The 20,006-nt window shown below is 38.9% G+C and overlaps 1 protein-coding gene across 2 annotated transcripts in view; it reads right to left on the bottom strand.

The window, feature by feature from the left end:
• Window positions 1-673: 673 nt before the first annotated feature.
• Window positions 674-20,006, bottom strand: part of aqr (aquarius intron-binding spliceosomal factor) — a 33,460-nt gene continuing 14,127 nt past the window's right edge. Inside the window, exons 24-38 of one of the 2 annotated variants that reach the window (XR_003051478.1) lie at window positions 19,047-19,157; window positions 18,789-18,898; window positions 16,631-16,766; window positions 14,622-14,831; window positions 13,113-13,250; window positions 12,938-13,009; window positions 12,170-12,357; window positions 11,873-12,044; window positions 9,209-9,379; window positions 6,366-6,451; window positions 4,567-4,741; window positions 3,075-3,185; window positions 2,465-2,768; window positions 1,916-1,992; window positions 674-1,648 (exon numbers count right to left, since the gene is read on the bottom strand). Coding sequence is in view for 1 of the 2 variants with exons in the window: in XM_008311323.3 (XP_008309545.1) it covers window positions 2,481-2,768; window positions 3,075-3,185; window positions 4,567-4,741; window positions 6,366-6,451; window positions 9,209-9,379; window positions 11,873-12,044; window positions 12,170-12,357; window positions 12,938-13,009; window positions 13,113-13,250; window positions 14,622-14,831; window positions 16,631-16,766; window positions 18,789-18,898; window positions 19,047-19,157 (1,968 nt within the window). In the remaining variant the exon portion in view is untranslated. Of the gene's footprint in view, window positions 1,649-1,915; window positions 1,993-2,059; window positions 2,769-3,074; window positions 3,186-4,566; window positions 4,742-6,365; window positions 6,452-9,208; window positions 9,380-11,872; window positions 12,045-12,169; window positions 12,358-12,937; window positions 13,010-13,112; window positions 13,251-14,621; window positions 14,832-16,630; window positions 16,767-18,788; window positions 18,899-19,046; window positions 19,158-20,006 lie in introns of those variants that run through there. The other variant, XM_008311323.3, reaches the window with a different exon arrangement.

Here is a 20,006-nt window from a genome sequence, read left to right on the forward strand (position 1 = left end):
ATACAAAAATAGTTCTAAAAATGTTTTCTAAATGTCCCAATGTTATAAAAAACATGCAAGAAAAGATAACATTTTTAAAATTAATATTTCAAAAAGTTTTCATCAAAATTGTTTAGGTTTCTAACAAAAATGACACGAAAAATTCACATTTTGACAGAAAACCTTATACAAAAATAGTTCTAAAAATGTTTTCTAAATGTCCCAATGTTATAAAAAACATGCAAGAAAAGATAACATTTTTAAAATTAATATTTCAAAAAGTTTTCATCAAAATTGTTTAGTTTTTGAACATAAATGACACAAAATTTCACATTTTGACCGAAAGCTTCATACAAAAATATTTCTAAAAAAGTTCTCTAAATGCCCTAATTTTATGAGAAACATCCAAGAAAATATATTATTTTTAGAAATAATCTTTCAAACATTTTCCATCAAAATTGTTTAGTTTTTTTGAACAGAAATGAGGTGAAAAATTCACATTTTGAAAGAAAACTTTATAAACAATTTTTTCTAAAACTGTTCTCTAAATGCCCTAATTTTTGAGAAACATGCAAGAAAAGACAACATTTAAAAAAATATTTTTTCAAACATTTTCCAACAAAATTGTTTAGTTTTTGACCGGAAATGACATAAGAAATTCACATTTTGACAGAAAATTTTATACACAAAAATTGAAAAAAATGCTTCTCTAAATGCCCTAATTTTATGAGAACCATGCAGGAAAAGATACAATTTTGAAAAATAATTTTACAAGGTTTTTCATCCAAATTTAATAGTATTTGACTCCAAAAAATTTCATGAAAACTTCAGATTTTGACAAAAAATTCTAGACAAAGATTTTCAAAACTTATTATATAAATGCCCTAATTTGATGAGGAACATCCAGCAAAAGATACAATTTTGAAAAATAATTTTATAAGGTTATTCATCATTTTTTTAGACTTTTTCCAAAAATATGAGACAAAACGTTCAGATTTTGACAAACAAATGTATGAAAAAATGTTCAGAAAGTCCTCTCTAAATGCCCTAATTTGCTGAGAAACATGCAAGAAAAGATACAACTTTGAAAAACAATTTTCCAAAAATCTTCGTCAAATTATTAGCATTTGACCCAAAATAGATACAAAAAGTTAAGATTATGACAAAAACGAAATGAAAATTTCTAAAAATGTTTCTCTAAATGCTCTAATTTGATGGGAAACAAAAAAGAGAAAAAAATATTTTTAACCAATTTTCATTATAATTTTCCTTACCTGACCACGGCACACGAAATTAGGATTTTACCAAAAAAGTAAAAAAGAAGTCCTAAATTCTTTTTCAAAATGCTCCAATTTGATAAGAAAAATGCCTTTGACAAAAGTTTTCATTAAAATTGTTCACCATTTGACTACATGACATGCAGTCAGGATCTTACCAGAAAATCAAAATTTTTTTTTCTAAATTGTTTTTGAAAATGCTCTAATTTGATGAGAAACATGTAGAAAAGATAACATTTTGATTTTTTTATTTCCAAAAATTTTCATGAAAATTTTTCACCATCTACCCAATATGACTTGTGAAATTCCTACTGGTAGGGTCCATGCACTCACACCACTCCAAAGAGAGGGATGTACAGTCGTCCTCAACACATCAGATTACCATGGTACTCCTTAGTGACCACACCACATGTGAGATTTTGAAACGAGACCCAGACCGAGAGAGATCACAAAAAATAAATTTTAGGGCCAATGAGTGCATTATTATTCATTTTTTTGAACTTTTATTTTTTAAGACTTTTTATTATTTTTATTTGTTGATGAGTCTATCTGTGATAGACTCATCAACCAACTCATCTGCCTTATAACAGGGTAAACTTGGCTTATATTTTTAAACATATATTCATTAAATTATAAACTGCAGTATGTGTAAAGCTCACCAGTTCAGGGTTTATGCACATCCACAGGGGGAGCAGGTGGTGCAGCAGCAGACGATGGACAAGAACATAAATGGGTTCTGGAAAACTCAAAAATGTCAAAATGTCAAAATTATTTCGTGTAAAACATCACAGACAATGATTTTCCCTTTTTTTTTTTTTTTTTATTAAAAACAAACATTTTAAGGTTACAAAACCAAAGGTAGAAAATTATTTTTATTACAAAAGTTCACCGAATGGACAGAAATATTTTCCTGGAGAGATCACTCTGTTCCCTAAAACACAGCCAGGACTGTGCATTATGGCAATATTTCTGAATGTCATCAAGCATTACTGCCGTATTTGTGGTGATAGAAATTAAGCCTGCATTTCACTCTGAATAGAGTTCTTGATTGGTCAGTTACAATTCCGTCCTCATTATTACAGACTGTTCTTGACAGTGAACAGATTGTTGGACATGAAGTTCCATCTAGGCTCTACTGACACCTCATTCTAATTCACTTTATTATTTATATCTATTTTTAATCACCCAGTCTGAGCTCAGGTCATTACCATGCTGCAGTGGTCTCTACTGCTTCTGCTGCGGCCCCTCCTCCTCCTCCCCACTCTCCTCTCCATCACTGTCACTGTCTCTTCCCGGATGTTGGGGCATCTTAGTGTGGTCTTCTGGATCCTGATTTTCCGTCTTTACGCTGGTGTCCTCAGACCTTGGCTCCAAACTCGCCTTCACTTCTTCCGTGTCCTGCTCCATGGGGGTTTCTTCCTGCTGCTCCACGGAGTTGGCTGCTGCCCCCTTCTCTGCAGCGGGTTCTGTCTTTATTTGTTGTGGAGGCGGAGCCATCGACTGCTGTTGCTGCTGCAAAATCACAGAATAGATTCACACTGTGAAACAGCTTTAAAACAAGCAAACAAAATCCCACAATGTTGTGGGGGGAAAAAAGAATTCAAATCTAGATATTTTCAGTCAATCTCTTTACATAACACCTACTGTACCAGTGAAGGTAGAATGGGACATCGTAATTGTCAATAGTTTGTATCTCAGTTAAATACCCTGTGCCACCTTAAATATCAGATATTCCCATTTCCCCATCTATGCTAAAAGATTCTGGTGCAGTACTGCAAATCTTTGAAAACAATGATACTCTTTATACATTCTTCTCACCTGTCTGTACTTCTGTGATGTTTGGATCATGTGCATGTATGTATTATACACCAGGTTGGCCATCTCTGGCATGTTCTTGACAACTTGGTCAGGTTGTCCCGAAGCATCTCTCTGAGAGGGGAAAAACAAAAATCAGTAACCAAAGTCACCAAAAACAGAATCATAACATGTTCAGTTTATCAGTTTAATCAAGCGTAGCAGCACTTATTGTTTTATATGAGGCTGAAAAACAATGGACAGAATTGAAAACTGACAAAAACCCACATATATTTACTTATAACATATTTTGGATGAATTGATCTTCCTTTATAATCCTGCAGTGTTGTCACAACTGTCCAAAAAGTCTCTGTTGAAAAACATAATCATAAAATGGTTCTTGAATGTTTGAGCGGTGCTGACATCCTCTGCAGACGGAGTAAAGGTTGTACACTTTGTATTGTAAATATATTTAGTATGCAGACACCGTCTCCTTTCCCCAAACTGTGGAGACAGCGGCTGAGCTGAATATTAAATCTGGGCTGTTACCTCCCAAATTTGGTGGTAATGCTCACACCAGCCCTCCGGGGGGCCGCGTGCCAGTTCGCCCGGCACTGACGGCTGCACTACTGTCAAACTTAACTGAGTGTGACGTTATGGCTGTTTAACTGTGGGGTAACAAACTACGCCGTGTGAAAGTGCTTCTCGGTGATTGACTGTGATTAGACATCGGGGTTTTTAGCAGCTGTTCCCCTCGCTTTCTAACAGGGCTGTAAATTTGTGTGCAACCATATGGAAAATGAAGCAGCTGCAGGGCAGGCCGCTACTTTAGTGGCTACACCTCCATCACTGTTGGTAAGTAGCACCTGACAGTCGACAAAGAGTGTCAGCGGCAGAATACTGACTTCTGTTCTGTTCCGACTCAAGATGGACAGATTAAGCACACACACGTGTGACCGAGGGGGTATTTTAGACACCATTGTTGCCCCACCAGTACCCAGACCGAGGGGGTTTTTTAGACACCATTGTTGCCCCACCAGTCAGTGACCAGACAACAGCCGTCGTATGGTGGTCTGGTGGGATTTGGGAGAGTGAGTTTGCCCTCTGACCTTCTGGGGTTAATTATAGCCGGTCGTGTGTTTCCCCGTGTCTACACATGGAGCGCGTAGAATGTTGTTAACAGGCCAGAGCCTGTGGCTAAAGCTGCAGTCGCACTCAGGGCCATTCAGAATGTAGAGGCAAGATTAGAGAGAGAGAGAGAGAAAAAGAGAGAGAGAGAGAGAGAGAGACAGAGCGGGAGAGAGAGAGAGACAGAGAGAGAGAAAGAGAGAGAGAGCGGGAGAGACAGAGAGAGAGAGAGAGAGAGATACAGAGACGTGTGACAGGCGTGACACGGTGGGGAGGCTGCAGGGGGTGTCGGTTTAGGTGATGGATACTCAGTACACAAACCAAAATACTCATGCTTGTATGAAATGTATGCATAAAATGTTTCGCTATAAGAGGTGTGTTTACGTACAGGCTGCTCCTGGCCGTAGTACTCGTTGGTCCTGATGTGCAGTTGCAGAGGTCTAGAGGTGAGCTGATTGAAGGCAGGGGTCAACTCGAAGCAGTTCTGGAAAAGTGCCACTCGGGCAAAGATGTAGAGACCCAGCCTGGCTCTGGACATGGCCACAACCAGACGCCTCACATCCCTGTGGGAGAGGAACCAAAAAAATGATTTCAGAAAGGAGTGAGAGAGAGAGAGGCAGATGTGTGTCTGTGGGTTGAGGGGGGTTAGGGTGTGTGGGAGGAGGGGACAGAAACAAGTAGCAAGATCAAATAGAAGGATCCAAGAGAAGAACAACATCATAGGAGGTAAATGGTTTTAGTGGAGAATAAACTGAAAAAAATGGGGCCAGGATTAACAGCTGGAGTAAAAACACGACTGGATTTTTTTCTGCCACAGTAGATTTTAGGGATTAGACGGAGGAGGAAGGCCACAAGCTTAGAATGAAGTCTGTGAATGGCTGTTTACAATATTTGTAAGGAAAACTGCAATTTTGTTTAAAAAAAAATCAGATGAGAGTAAAAATGTTTCTGTGATTTATCCCAGAGGTCAATCAAAATTCAGAGTGGACTGTCCTTTAGCTGAAGAAAACGTGTTCCAACTTCAAATGACGTTCTCGGAGAAAGCCACCTGAGGGGGAGTGATGGAGACAATTTTTTTATAGAGTCCTCTTGTGCCTGTCTGGTGGACTGCCACGTGCACACTAGGGACATTTACTTGTGATGGACAGGACGGTCCTTTCTGTCAATTTCATTCTGTCAAGTCAGCTGTGATGACAGAACTGCTGCAGCCTTTGAAGCTCTGGAGAGTAAACAGTCTTGGTTTCAAACTGGAGGTACTTGTCAAATGAAAACTGACAGACAGCCGAAAAAGAAAGTGTGACTATAAAGTCCACCACAGCAGTGTGAAGACTAAAGAGGACGAACAAGATCTATGAATATGAATGTTGGTGTTGATCAATGATTGACATTTAAAACATATAATTTTCTTGGATTTCAACAATTAAAAAAATGATATATGGGCATATTTTAAGGTCAGTGGGTACATTTTAATTTTTTTTTTGAAAAAAAATTTTTTTTTGAATATTTTTTTTTCATACGTTTTGTCTGATCAGTGTTTGGCACAAAATAAAAATAGAGATAAATAGATAAGCATAAACCAAACACACACAGACATAACTGTCTTCAGAGCCGTAACCTGTTCATATAGTGCTCTGGTTGCATTTAAATTGAATGTGTTTGAAAAAAATCTAAATTAAGAAACATGAACATAACCTTGAAAATGCTTATACAAACGACTGAGGAAGTGTCAGACACTAAAGAGCATAGAAAGGCAAAAACGGTAAAAGATGGTGACTACAGAATAAAATGAAACCAATGGCTGCAGCCTATTTCCCATGGTGCGTCTTAATCCCTTTGATCAGAGCTGAGCTCTGTTTGATATTCTCCATCCAATCATCACAGCACAAAGGCTTTGTTTAACCAGGCTGAAAGGTAAAGTCAGGGCCACAGACACGTTCTCCTGTCCTAAAGCACACTTCACAGTCTGTGGCTCCAATTAGTCTCTAACTAAATTCAAAATCAAGCACATGTCGATGCCATGCAGCTCTAGGAAATGTAATGTCAGAGTAATAAACTTGACTTCAGTGGTGTTCCTGGTGGATATGTCGTCTTTATACAATGCTACCTTTGAAAGGAGAATATAAGCTGAAGGTGTCTGTTTCAGGTCATGTTCTTTTCTTCATGCTTGGCAGGCAGTGAAGTAATTACCTGAGGTGTCCCACGGCTTTGGTGCGGACCAGCGAGAGGATGATGTAGTCATTCTGCTGACCCTGGAACCTGTCAACTGTCGTCACCTGCAGGGACAAACAGAAATGTTCGTCACTCAACACACAGCAACACACCAGTACACAGGAGACGTGGAGGAGGTTTGGTGCCTGAGGATACACAAGGACTTAATTCAAATGTTCTCTTTGCTACTTAATTCCCTCGCTGTTCTTGTTACTGTTCTTATCACTGTGGGCCACACGGGGAGTCAGCAGAGCTAATGCAGCCTAAAGGAAATGTTTCCCCACCTTGGCTCTAACCCGCGACCCAGGAACAAGAAACTGATGATAAACCACTCAAGCGGAACAAAGATTATTTCAGCGAGACTAAGAACGCAGAACATCAGACTGTGGCTTCACTAAGTCAGCCAATTTGTCTTTATACAAAAAAAATACTGTTGTTTAGGATTCATCATGAACCCAGAAATGGCAGCAGCGATTCTCGTACAGTAAGCACAGTGCAGTGGATTATAATCACCGCGTGTTGACACCAACAACACTGCTGTCTGTGTCCATGAAAACAGAATGGGCAAAAATTAGCCAGGAGGTGGGGCTCTGGTAATATGCGAGACCTGGAACTTCCTGTATCAAAATCTTCAAAAGCCTCATTTACATAACAGAAAGGCGACACGAGGTGAGAGACTAAGGATGTGAAAGAAACTGTAAATAGAGAGATAATGAGGTAGTACGCCAATATTTATTTAGGTCTTCCTGTTGCTATGCAGAACAGGTGCAGCACCAGAGGCAACAATATGTTGGCTTTTACAATGAGCATGAGGTGTGGAGGGGTTGGGTGTTCATCAGGTCACTTCTTAGTTTTAAACATTCTGTGATTTATAGCAGAGAAACAAATGCAAACTCTTTGGTATGAAAACAGAAAAATGAAAAGACCTGCTTTAGCTTCAGATCGAAGCTGAAAGAGAAGTTTAAGTGAAGGGATTATTTTCATTCCAAAGCTGGTGACAGTGAATCCCAGCCTAAGAGCGCCCCCAGGGCTTGGCATTTTGCATGGAGTTTATTTATTTATGACGGAATAAAGCACAGAGGTCATGTCATCGTAGCACATGCATATCTGTGGAAACAGGGGAGCGTTTTTTCGTGTGTAGATGCCTAGAAACTGGGCTGTCGTGAGCAGAAGCAATTTTATTGAAGAATTCTAGGCATAGCGTTGTTTCATAAACACTTGAGAAATGCGCCCTGAGAAATGTATTTTAGTATAATCTACAAACATCATTTGTTGTTTTTATTACCTTTACACAAAGGTCTTTTTAAAAAGGTTGCTAAGACCAATGTAAGAACTGGGTTTAAATACTCCAAAAGGCATATTTCAAATTATTAGCTAAACAATGTCTCTCTGTAACATGTTAAATGTGTGTTAAATGTGTGGAGAGAAAGAAAAAGAGAAGTAAGAAAATCCAAAAAGGGGAAAAAAGAAAGAGAGAAAAGCGTAACCTCAGGCTAGTGGGTAAGAAAACATTTGGCAGAACAAACAGATCTGGATGAGAAAGTGTGTCAGTGTTTTGCTGACTTCAATGTGATATGAAGGAAGAAAAGGGAGATGGGAGAAAATGGGAATTTGAAGAAATAACACGGGTTAGAGAAAGACAAGTGAAGAGCGATCCTCCAGGGCTGAACATCCACTCTTATTTAAACCATTTACCACAAAAACACAGTGAATCGGATTTGCAGAAGTATGCAGTAGGGCTGGTATGTGTGCTGATGCAGATCCAGGGCTCAGCAGTGTCCTGCTCTATTTGGGTCTCATGACCTGCAGCAGTCGTTATGGTCGGATGATTTGATGCTCTGCTCAAACTGAAAAGAATGTTTGTGGACCGCTTAACCTTTCACCCCTTAAATCTTCTACAGATTCAGGGAAACTGACAGAATTTTATGCTATAGTGCAAAAACAAAGGCAGCCAACTGTTAAAAAAGGTCTGTCAAATAGCACAGGTAAAGAGAACAAGTGCATTTGTGTGTTAGCAGCGAGAGGAATGTGAGAAGTGAGAGCTGTGACTTTCTTTCTCACGGGAATGGGGAATGAGGTTGTAGAATTGACAGCAGCTGAAATGCAGAGGTGTGAAGAAACTGTACTCAAGTGGAGTCTGACTCCTACACACATACACACACAATTTTCTAAAAGGCAAGGAAGAAGATGGATGCTGATGTGATCTTTTTCATTAGCAGCTAAAAAACAAAATTAAAATGTACAAAAGAAATTCACATACATTTACATAAATGTTAATACGGACCTGCTGTGAACTAAAATGTGTGCTCTCATGTGATGAGATCTCTGGAGACAGTGACAATAATTACATGGAATGTAGTTTTCAAACTAGGGCACGCAGACCTTGGGTGGTACGTCGGCTCCCACTTCTGACTAGGATTCAGGGAGTCACGTAGTTCTTCAATACGACTGTTTTGTGAATATGTCTGTGGGGTTATTTTAAAGTAAACTGAAGTACCAGTTGTGGTTCTACTTTGATTGTTCAGTGCGGCTTTGGCTGATAAATCGTCTTTGTATACCAGGGTTAGCTAGACAGAACAGGCTTCTGCTGGTGTATTTTAATGTCAGTGGTACTTGAAGAAAAAAGAATCTGATCATTAGATAAGATGACAATAAACTCAATTGTCACTACAGATACTACAGGATCAGAGCAACAAAATGCATTTAGTACCAATCTTGTCGGACACAATAAAGAGAAAAAATATGTCATGGTTGGGACGGACTGTCTTTGTAGCCGAGATGTTTCTGTATTAAGTTGCCATGTGGTGCACGTGTGTCCCTACCTTGTTAGGTTGCCCAAAGAATGGATTTCCAGCACAGCGTTGGTTAATGACGTCTCTGATGAGGTGTTTCTGTCCATTGTAGGTGGTAAGAATACTGATGCGGTCAGAGGGGTAGCCCAGGAGACGCATGTACATAAAGAGGGCCACGCAGTACTCCGCCTCAGCCAGATTCTACACAGTGGGATAAAGAAGCGCAGATACCAATATTATTGCATTATTTAGAGTGACATAAAGTGTGTTAATGTTCAAGAAATAAACCTGCCCTCCCTTGGAGACCATTAACAGTGTGGAGCTTTCAATGCTTCAGAGATTAATTAACCACCAACACTTGACAATTCTCTTTCCATCCCAAAATGGACATTTGAGACCTTTCTACTGTCCACGTCACATCTCCCTCTAATCCCTTTCTCCTGTGTCAAGTGTTTGAGTTTCCAGGTAGATAAAAGCCTACTCATTCATCATGAGTAGCCATCTGCTTAGGGCTGGAGTTAATCACCTCAGAGAGTGTGACACCAATAGCCAGACAGGTCCCTTTGTGGGCTGGTGTGCACAGATGTACAGAGGATGAAGGGCAAATCCTGACTGTGGCTCAAACGCTAAGTGAGGGGGAAAAACAATGTGTATTTTTGCCTGTACAAATCTGTAATTTCCACGTTAATAGTAATTCGACTTTGACTTAATTACACTGCGTTTGCATCTACCTTTGAAGTACAAAAGATCCTTAGCGTGGGCTCATTTAAAAAAAGTGCAGAGGTAGGGTAACTTATGGTCAAGGTGAACGCCATCAGCTATTATTTAAATCTGTACAACAGTAATTAGGAAACAAACCCATCAGTATGAATTCATCTGCAACATAGCTGCAAACAAGGCCACAGCCTTTCCTTCAAATGTGACCAAAAAGAGGAAAGCAGTTTACATTATTCATGCAGCTTCAGTTAAGCCATGGTTGCAGCCTCATGTCTTTGATAAATATTTATGCAGCTTCATCAACTGCTCTGGGTCCAGATGTGTGTGAGAGAGAGTGTGTGTGTGTGTGTGAGAGAGAGAGAGAGAAGAGAGGAGAGGAGAGGAGAAGAGAGGAGAGGAGAGACTCAACATCAAAAACACCGATAGCCTTTGTAGACCTTCATCACCTGTTTCACGCGATGTATTACACCAGCAAGACCATATCTGGGAAATGGTTTATATTTTTTAAATTGTCCAAAAAAGTCCAGTATTCTATCTATCTAATTTAAAAAGTAAGAACATTTAATTTTGTTCTATTTTAAAGGTTAGCATGTAAAGCAAAAAAGCCCAAAGTAGCATAGCTTGTGTGCATCTTCTCTGTCTGGCAGCTTTGGTAAGTTTTAGACTAAGCGGTCAGACTAAGTACTTTAGCAAATTAGCTAAAGAAGGACAAAGTAGATTTTTGGACTCCAGACTGTGTGCCCTCATGTTTGTGGTGGATGTTCTTTTACTAAGCTCAGGTTATAAAGAGGGTTCTGTTGGGTGTTTGTTCAGCAGTAACAGATATTCAGTGTGCACTACCAATGCATTGGGATATAAACTAATCTGAATAAGTTTTATGAATAAACCATTGTCGTGGCCTTTTGTAAACCTTTTAATAATACTATATATATAAAAAATATTGCTATTCCATTATCAAACCAATTTCTTTTATAAAACAGTTCATATTAATATTTAGTCTTAACATAACAAATCAGGAATTTTTACAATGATGTCGCCTGGAAGTTTTTTATATTCAAGCAGAAGTGCTTCATTTTTTTTAAAATACACCCCTATGTTCACTAAACCCTTTGCCAACACAAACAGAGTTTGGATTATCTCAGCAATTTTACAGTGAAACACAATCTCCCTGCTGGTGTGAAGGACAAAGCCCCTGGTCTGTGCTGAGCAGCCAGTCTAAGCTCCAGATCAAAAGGGTTATTAATATATCATACAGACTGGGAGATGAACAATTGCATTTTAAAAATGAATGAACTTCTCTGTATTAGGCAATTTGGAGGAAATGGAGAGGAAGAACACAGAACTGAAGATTTAGGTGTGTATCCATGTGTATGTGAGAGTAAGTTAAGAGTCTGGAAGCTGACATGTATTTTGTAACACAGCCTATTTCTGCTGTCATTGCATGCTCTCAACATCAGAGTGGTAATTATGAAGTGCTGTAAATTAAAATTATAATGGAGTACAATTATTATGTTAAATTGGTGAACTTTGTATACAATACAATTTTAATGAAAAGTAAAAATAAGGGTAGAAGTTTAAAGAATATTTAAACATTAAAGTAAATAATTAAAATAGAAAAAAGTGAGATTTAGGGTAAATGTACATTTTGAGCAATAATTTAAATGTGAAGGTAAATGTAAACATTAAGCAATATTACAAATACGGGGTAGAATTAGAATCCACATCATTCAAACACAGTTAACTCATTAATATTCTTATTAACAAATGTGTATGAGTGAGTACAAAGCAATACAAAAACACGCTGCAAAGTGAAGCCAGGAGTCATATGATTGTAGCTGGGTGCAATGGGTGGGTCGTGGGTTGGCCGATGAGCAGCTAAATAAGTGAGGTCTTGTGTTTGGTGCTTTGCTGTGTTGTTCACTTAGTTTAACTGAAAGTGTAAGACCTCACTTGTTTACTGTGAGGTGAATTACTGACCTGGTAGAAGTAAGGATTGGGCTCGGTTTCTCCCACCCCGTTGAAGTCCTCCACGTTAATTAACTGGAAATCAAAGGTGAGTCCAGGGTTGGGAACCTGGAACTCAGGCAGCTGCTGAACATGTGGCAGGTTCCCAAGGTGTTTGTAGCGCCAGTTGTACAAGTTACACAAACTGTGTGAGGAGAAAAAAACGTGAGTGAGGAAACCATGGTTGGAATTAAAATGCGGTTAAGCCCACTGATTTAAGAGCATTTTTTTGCATGTCAGGAACTTTTTTGTTTTGTTGAAAGCACTAACCTCGCACGTGCACGGCCTTGTGCGTCCAGATCAATGGTCGGCACGCCGAGGCGGACAAATCTGGTGAAGAGAGACTGTTCCATGTTGGAATATTTTTGGAAGGCCATGTTTTTGATGACAGGGGGCAACTGGTGGTGGTCTCCTATCATGATCCAACGCTTCAATCTACTGAAACCATCCTCTGGGTTCTATAGAAAAGATCATAAAACATGTATGTAAAATATTTATCACATAATTCTATAAATTGTAAAATATTATTACTTTTTCTAGTTACGTATTGCTATTAAAACATAGAAACCAGATGTATTTACTGTGGGGTGTCCTATACTCCTATATTTTGCAATTTGACAGATTTTTTTTATCAGAAAAGCAATAAAAACTAACAGATAGCTTGAAGTAAAATTACTGATGACTTTCGATGTGCATTACACCTAGCTGAAGACCTGTGGGTCGTTGGAGCGATAAAGACAAAAGCTCTGGTAAACTTGTTGTTGGAGCTGATGTGCTTAATGATCTCATTTGCAAACAGACATCAGTGCTATCTCGCACAATTAGGCACAAGTAGCAAAAAGAGCACCATTAGGGAGCAGGGGATCCATCTGTCACGTCTTTATAGACAAAGTAGCAGAACAAGGAAACCTTAGTAGGTTTTAAAGTTTAGTCGGCTGTTACCTTGAAAGTTGCAACAAATTCTCAAAAACATTTATTTATATTTTAAATCCTACTAAATATGAATGAGGTGTAAAAACATATTTTTCCACAAGGGACCTGTAGTAGCAGAGGGATGAAGGTCTCAATCTCCAGGATCTGTGCCGATTCTTCCATCAGGATGTTGTCATACTAATGAAAAAGTACATAATTTAGCAACAATACTTAAACTGGCAACATACAATTAAAGTCATATATACATTAATATATTTGTGTTATCTTGAGGGTAGTCTACCTTGAAACCCAGCTCCACCAAGTCATGGCGCTTAAGTGCAGCATGTGTACAGGTCATGGCGATGATTTTGGCTTCTTTCACAAGCAGATACTTGGAACGATCCAGTCCACTTCTCAGCAGCTCGAAGGCTCTAAATTCCTTTAAGGATAGAAAAAAATAAGAGTCGGAAACATAGCCATCACAGCCTCACCAACAACCCGAGAACCAAAGATCAATCAAACGTGTGCAGTATTTATAAAGCTGTTTCTGACTCCACTGGGATGCAGTGTTATCATAGTGCTGACTAACATGACCTAACAGTGCTGTCAAACAAATAAGGTTACTGTGGATGAAACATGATTAAAGATTAATTATATTATATTTCATCCAGCCATAATATATATATAAAATATATACATATATTTCGGTTAAAACTAATGTTATTGTTAACCAATTAAAATAGCAGTTTGGCAAAGAGCGGTCTTGTGAAACACCTTAAGATATGACTTTTTAAAAGGGTTTTAACTGGAGCTGGGCCAAGGACAGTATGTAAAGCTACTGAGAATGAGGATGTAGATAAACAATGATGCTATTCTCAGATTACCACAGCAGCTGTACAATGGCAGCAAGGAGGGAAGGATGTGAGAAAACTGACTCGGACAGTACTGGGACATAAATAATTGATACGGTACTATTTTGCAGTATATTAAACTAATCAAAACATGCAATATCGATAAGGTCTATTTTTAACCTCTCTGGATCCACAATGGTTAAAGGGTGAAATGGAGAAGGTGAAGGACTCAAGGTCAGTTAGGGGGAAAAGGAAAGAGGACACAGTGAAGGTGTGATGAAACTGCAGAGAAATTTAACAGAGAAGAATCTCAGGAGGATCTGTGTATCCTCTCTGGCTGGTCAATACATTAATAGGATGTTTCTATAACGACTCATTTCAACTGCTTTCGCAAATTAAATGACAAACAAATGGGTGAATTCAGCAGAATGCTGACCCCTCTCCCTTCCCTCCCCACCCTGCACCACTGACAGTGATACCTCTTAATAGGTGTACAGATTTCACTGCAGCATGGGTGAGGCTGAGGGAGGAGAGGGAGGAGAGAGGAGAAAGGCGGGAGAATGTGCTGTGATGCAGTGATACAGATAAATCAAGGTCACCACATGTGCTGGCATGTCACCCCCAGCTCATAACTTTTTATTGCTTTCCAAAGCCCTTTCGGGTGTTCCCATAAAGCTGAAATGTTATTGTTATCCCTATAGAAGAATACTAAAACAAGTTTATAAATATGATAACATTTCTTTCCAAGAATGTCTGTGGGTATGTTGCCGCTCCTTTAATAAAAGGGTTGCAGAACCTCACTATCTGTCTTGGTGTTTCTTGTGCAATTCAATGGTTTTAAGGAGAAGATCTCGACTTAAATTTGTATGCCACAAAAACCGTGTTGCACTGTTTGTTAATAAGACATATCTTTTCAGAATAACATTAAGGGAGGCAGGCCTGTGTGTACGTGCTCTTACTTCCAGCTGGGTGAATATTTTCTTGATGTGGCGGTAGCAGCCCTCTGCTATGTCCATGTCCTCCTCGTATGTCCGTCCCTTGAACACGGGCTGCGGGGCGTTGGAGAAGTACTTGTGGAAGGGGAAAGACTCAGCCACGACATTGACCTCCACTGTCTTGCCCTGTTTAGGCCTGACTTTGCTCATGAACTGCTCCCATCGAGAGATCACCTGTAATAAAAAGAGAGCAAAGGATGAAGATATTTCTATTTTGATCTACTTCTATTTCATCTTCATCTTTTATTTAACCTCTATTAAAAGCTTGAATAATGTTAGTGTAGTTAGTATAACTGTCAGATTTAAGGTTGTGTAAAAAAAACAAAAAAACAAAAACAAAACAACTATACACTGTCTTAACTGTGCTTTACAAACTTTTCTTATACTACATTACACGCAGTTGAACAAATGAGAACAGAAAGCTGCATTCTTTCAGAGGTGTCCCCACAGAGCTCTTGATAAAGCAGCTTCATGCAGAGCAGCAGGAGGGTCTAGTTCTATAAATACCATAGTGGAAAAAAACAGCATTACACACAATAATGAGGCTGCTGGAGGACTTAGCCCTAATTGTTAGTTAAGTATTTGGCTGTACGGACAATTAAAATCAACATCCAAACCTAAAGCGTGTCTCCAAGAATCTCATTATCATCAATCATGAAAAAAAACAAAAAAACCCAAAAAACTTTTAGGCAACAGAACACAAACTTGGACTTTCACACGTTTTAAATCACAGAAATATTATTCACATCTATATAAAGCGCGGAGAAGCTCTCCGACATCGCTCCCCTGAGAGCACACAGGACATGAACCAAAAACTGGAAATAACCAGGTAACAATATTTGGAAGGACATGTCCATTAAGCAATGGCGTAGAAGAAAGTGATTTGAATGGAGCGGGTTCCATCCCATCATTGACTAAATACCATTTACACACTAATACAAATATGAGTATGTTGTGATTTCGCTAATAATAAGTTAAAATGCAATGAACTGGAAGGCAGTGTACTGGAGCACAACTGAAACCAAAGTGAGGACACCAGCCACGAAAACATTACAGCTAGTTTTATCTTCCTTTCATTGACAGTAGACTAAGATAGTCCAAATGGCAACAAAATGCCTTCAAACTAACAGTGTTGTTATATTGGAAAATATATCAAAGAAATCAAGATTGAAAAATTAAAACATAAAATAGTAGATGATTATAATTAAATCTAATAATCTAAAAAAGTGACTTAGTGAAGACTAAATTACTGTCTTTGGTGCAACAAAACTACCAGAGAGTCCTCAAGAGTTTTATTGAATATTTAGCGTCGTAACAGAACAAATTTTACACTAAGTCTTGCTTCTGTCTTTGTCCCTGAATGTTAAAATTTGTCCAAACTGCTGACATTGTCGACCTACTTATAAACTACCCAGGAGGACATTAAGACACTGAGCTGCAGTGAGACAACACAAACAACTGGCTGACCTGTGCACAGCTGGTTGTGGTAAAAAGCCATTAGAGTGTATCAGGTTGTGAGTATTTGAATAAGGTATTAGGTCCGATACCAATACTGGTTAGATATCTCTGACCTTTAAAGAATGCTGAGTTAATTGGACTGTTGTGACTTTAAGCAGGAAAAGTGGCAATTCTCACAGCTGTGCTTGTTTTACGTTTCGTATCAGGCAGTATTTCAGCCTGAGGAGATCATGACCTTCAGGAGATGGAAATTAACAGCTAGAGGTAGGTTTTTCTATGAATTCACAGTACATCTAAGTAGAGTCGGGTCTGGGTGCTGGAAACATTAACTAAATGTTTATAGAACAGAATGCACATTAGAGAGCTTCTACTTAAAATAATCCCACCAAACCAGAGATTAAATCATAATCTTGGGCATATTTTATGGATTGTTATTGTAGTGGAATACTTGCAGCAAAACAAAGATGTCAAAGGAAAAAATTATTTTATCCATATGCAATAAGTGTTAACCTTACCTGGTAGAGATAGAAGTGTCCAGCAGTTTCACAGGTGTAAGAGACATCTCCAGGCACATCCAGGCTCTCCTGCAACCTCCCCACCTCCCTGAGGAGCTCCAGCCTTCTGGCCAGAACGTAGTTTACTCTTCCATATCTGGAAAAAGACAGGGCAGGGCATCATTTTAGTCACTAGGGTAGTGTAAGAAAATATCGATAAACTGAAAAATTGTTGTCGGGGGCTTTCATTTGTCAATTGAGAATATCACTTTTGTAGGAATAACAACCTTTTAAAAGAAGCTCAATGGAGTACTGGTAGAAAAGCATAGAGCTCAACATTAGTCTTAGATCTTCAATGTGAGGGGGGTTGTTGTGTGACATTAGGTACAAATGTCTTTGGTGTATTCTCCTTAATCAAAGTGTAAATGTGCTCAGAATTCAGTCACCTGGGAACAGGTACTACTTTGTGAGGATATTTTTATTATAAATGCCACTTGTATCCCAAGGCTTGAGTCGACAGGCTTGTTAAAGGTTGTCAAAGGTATAAAAGGCTTTCAGGTTTTCTCATCCAGCCATCCTCTTGTGCTGCTGAACAGCAAGTAGTAGATGGCTATGAAAGAAAGCAGCAGATGAACACATCAACACCAACACACATGCGCAGACACACAGACACAGGAAGTAGGAGTGGTCATGAAGTACTGGAGGTGAAGTCTATTTTTAGACCAGGAGCAAAGATCCACAGTCAGCAGATGACTCAAAGACGACCACAAAGATGTGCCTTGGAAAAAAGGGGCCAAGAACCAAATTTGGGAGTCACCTTGCTCTTCAGGACAGACCTGGAATGCACCCAGTTCTTTTGAGTCACAAACCCTTAATTAATGCCATGGAAATTTATCAAAACCAAGGTAAAAGTAGATGCTGTCAACAATGAATTTTAAATGTGATCTCCACTCTATTGCTCTCACAAAGTCAAAGCAAAACAATTATTCATGAAATGGGAAGGAGAGGATATTTTTTAAATGAATAGCACTGCTGCTTTTCCTGTGTCAGGTATTCTGAGAAGCTCTTGCATTCCATTTTTCATATCGTATACAGCGTTAATTAGAACCCTCTCTATTGTCAGAGGAGTGGGAGGAGTGTGGAGTCTGCATGTTGTTTTGACACAGCCTGGCAGACAGGAACATATTAAATAGTACCAGCTTCGGTTCTTTCTGTAGTGTTTCTGCTTCATTTAAGAATGAAAACAACTGCTCTCCTTTTGCAGACCACTGCTCTCGTATTTTGCAATTACAATTCATACCAAAGTCATCGCTCACATTTAATAGGACACAGTCAGTGGAAACCCCTCCCACCCTGTGTTGCTAAGAGATAAGGAGAGAAAAGTGCTCAGTGCCAAAGATGGATAAGGAGGTAATTAACAAAGTCAGCTATAAGAGAACCTAAAATAGTAACCACATTAAAACTTCATAATATTAAGTCTGCGGTTAGCTATGTATAGAAAACTGACATGTGAACGGAGTGAGAGTGGGCATGGGTTTCTAAGTATAAATAAATGAAATACCAACCCTGAAACTTCACAGCTTCAGATTTGATTTAGCCCAAGTGCAGCTTGGATTCAAAGAAAACATATTTATATATTTTATTGATAAACAGATACACAGCTGTGAATTAGTGGAACTAGAAGTTCAGGGGTTAGTTTCACTGCAGTGGCGAATAACTGTCACTAACATTCTTCATTTTGATTAACTAATTACAGACAAACTAATGCATTCAAATTTTATTTAATTGCAACTTTCTCGAATTGCTGGTACACTGATTTTACTGATGCAAACACTCAGACGACAAGACAAATTTGTTAAAATTGGCTGTTGGCAGCCTGAATAGGCCCAAAGTTGTACAGATGAACCAGTCACGAATTGGAATAATATGCTACAGATTAAGTAATTTGCACAAAAGATGTTGGGTCAATCGGGTCAGTTTTCACTGTGGTCAAACCAATAGACAGTGCATGTACAGTGTACGTGCAGTGCAGTATTACATGATCCTCTGGGAATCGAACCCAGGACCCTCTGCTCTCGGCTACCGAGGCAGGCATGCTAACCGCTACACAATGGAACAAATATAAAAAAATCACAAGGGTACGTCTGTTTATGTCTCTTCTCCCTCAACCTGTTCTCACCTGCTAAAGTCTTTCTCCGTCTCCAGCTCCTCTTCACCGTGGCCAAGACGTAGGAGGTGGCGTTCATCGATGTCCAGAGCCATGATCTTTTCGAATAGCTGGTTCAGAGCCTGTTGAGAAATAAATCATTGGTTACATCAACTGTAAACATGTGAAGTTGTGAAGACATATTTATTGTTTGTAGTCTTAAGGAAACCACATAGAGTTCAGCTCGTGTTCAAAGCATTGCCTGTGAATGTTTGTGCGTGTTCTTTTAACCTGATTTGAATGCGTGACGATGAGGGTCCTCTGCTCTGGGAAGTTGTGATAGATGTTTGAGATGATCTGAACAGCAACGTCCGTCTTTCCAGTACCTGGTGGTCCTACAACCTGACCAATCAGAACAAGCAAAAACGTTAGCGGCTGGGATGCAAAGTCTCTCTGCCCTATAGACAACCTAGTGGAAGTGACAGTTAGGCCACGGGCATGTCAGAAAAAACTAGGCTGCTCCCCTCATCGTTAGCCATGCTAGGATGGGTCTACTGCACCGTGGTGGTACATGGCACGCTATGACAGGGACTGTGCAAATAGGTGAGGACAACAACTACAGCAGAGAAAGTAAAAGAATGTCAATTGTTCACTGCTACCAACCACACACAAATATTTTTTGTTGAACAGAATACGTAATAAAAAACACACCTGCTGACACTAAACAATCAAGATGGCACAGAGGACAATTGGAGATTCATAAAGCAACAGATTAACAATGCAACATTTTTGGATCAAGGCTTGGTGTTGCAGGAGAGTCCACCAATGGTAAAGCTTCCCTGTTAAATTTTATTAAAATATTCAGGGGAACAAGTAAAAAATACATAAAAAAGAACCAGGATGGGAAACAGTTGCTTAATGTGCATAATGAAAGATGTAAATGACAGTGTTTCGGGATTCTATACTGTAAGAATGGGCCTGACCAAATCTCAAAAGTAGTAGGATCAGCTCTTGGCCATTGTCCTAGTTTTTTCCTACATAAGTAAAGAAATGGCCAAGTTACAGATTTCACAAACTTTTGAAAAAGTGTAGTAGTTTTTTCCACCTAAATTCAGTACAAACATCTTCTTTATGAAATTAATATTCATGAGACAGGAATGTCTTAGTGTGATTAGTGTGTCTCTCAGGTAACTAATTTCTGCTAAAAATAGAAAGAACAATTAGACCTTGCATAAATCAGCACCTAGTCAT

The sequence above is a fragment of the Cynoglossus semilaevis genome, chromosome 1 (genome assembly GCF_000523025.1).
Source record: "Cynoglossus semilaevis isolate Cse_v1.0 chromosome 1, Cse_v1.0, whole genome shotgun sequence".
Lineage (NCBI taxonomy): Eukaryota > Metazoa > Chordata > Actinopteri > Pleuronectiformes > Cynoglossidae > Cynoglossus > Cynoglossus semilaevis.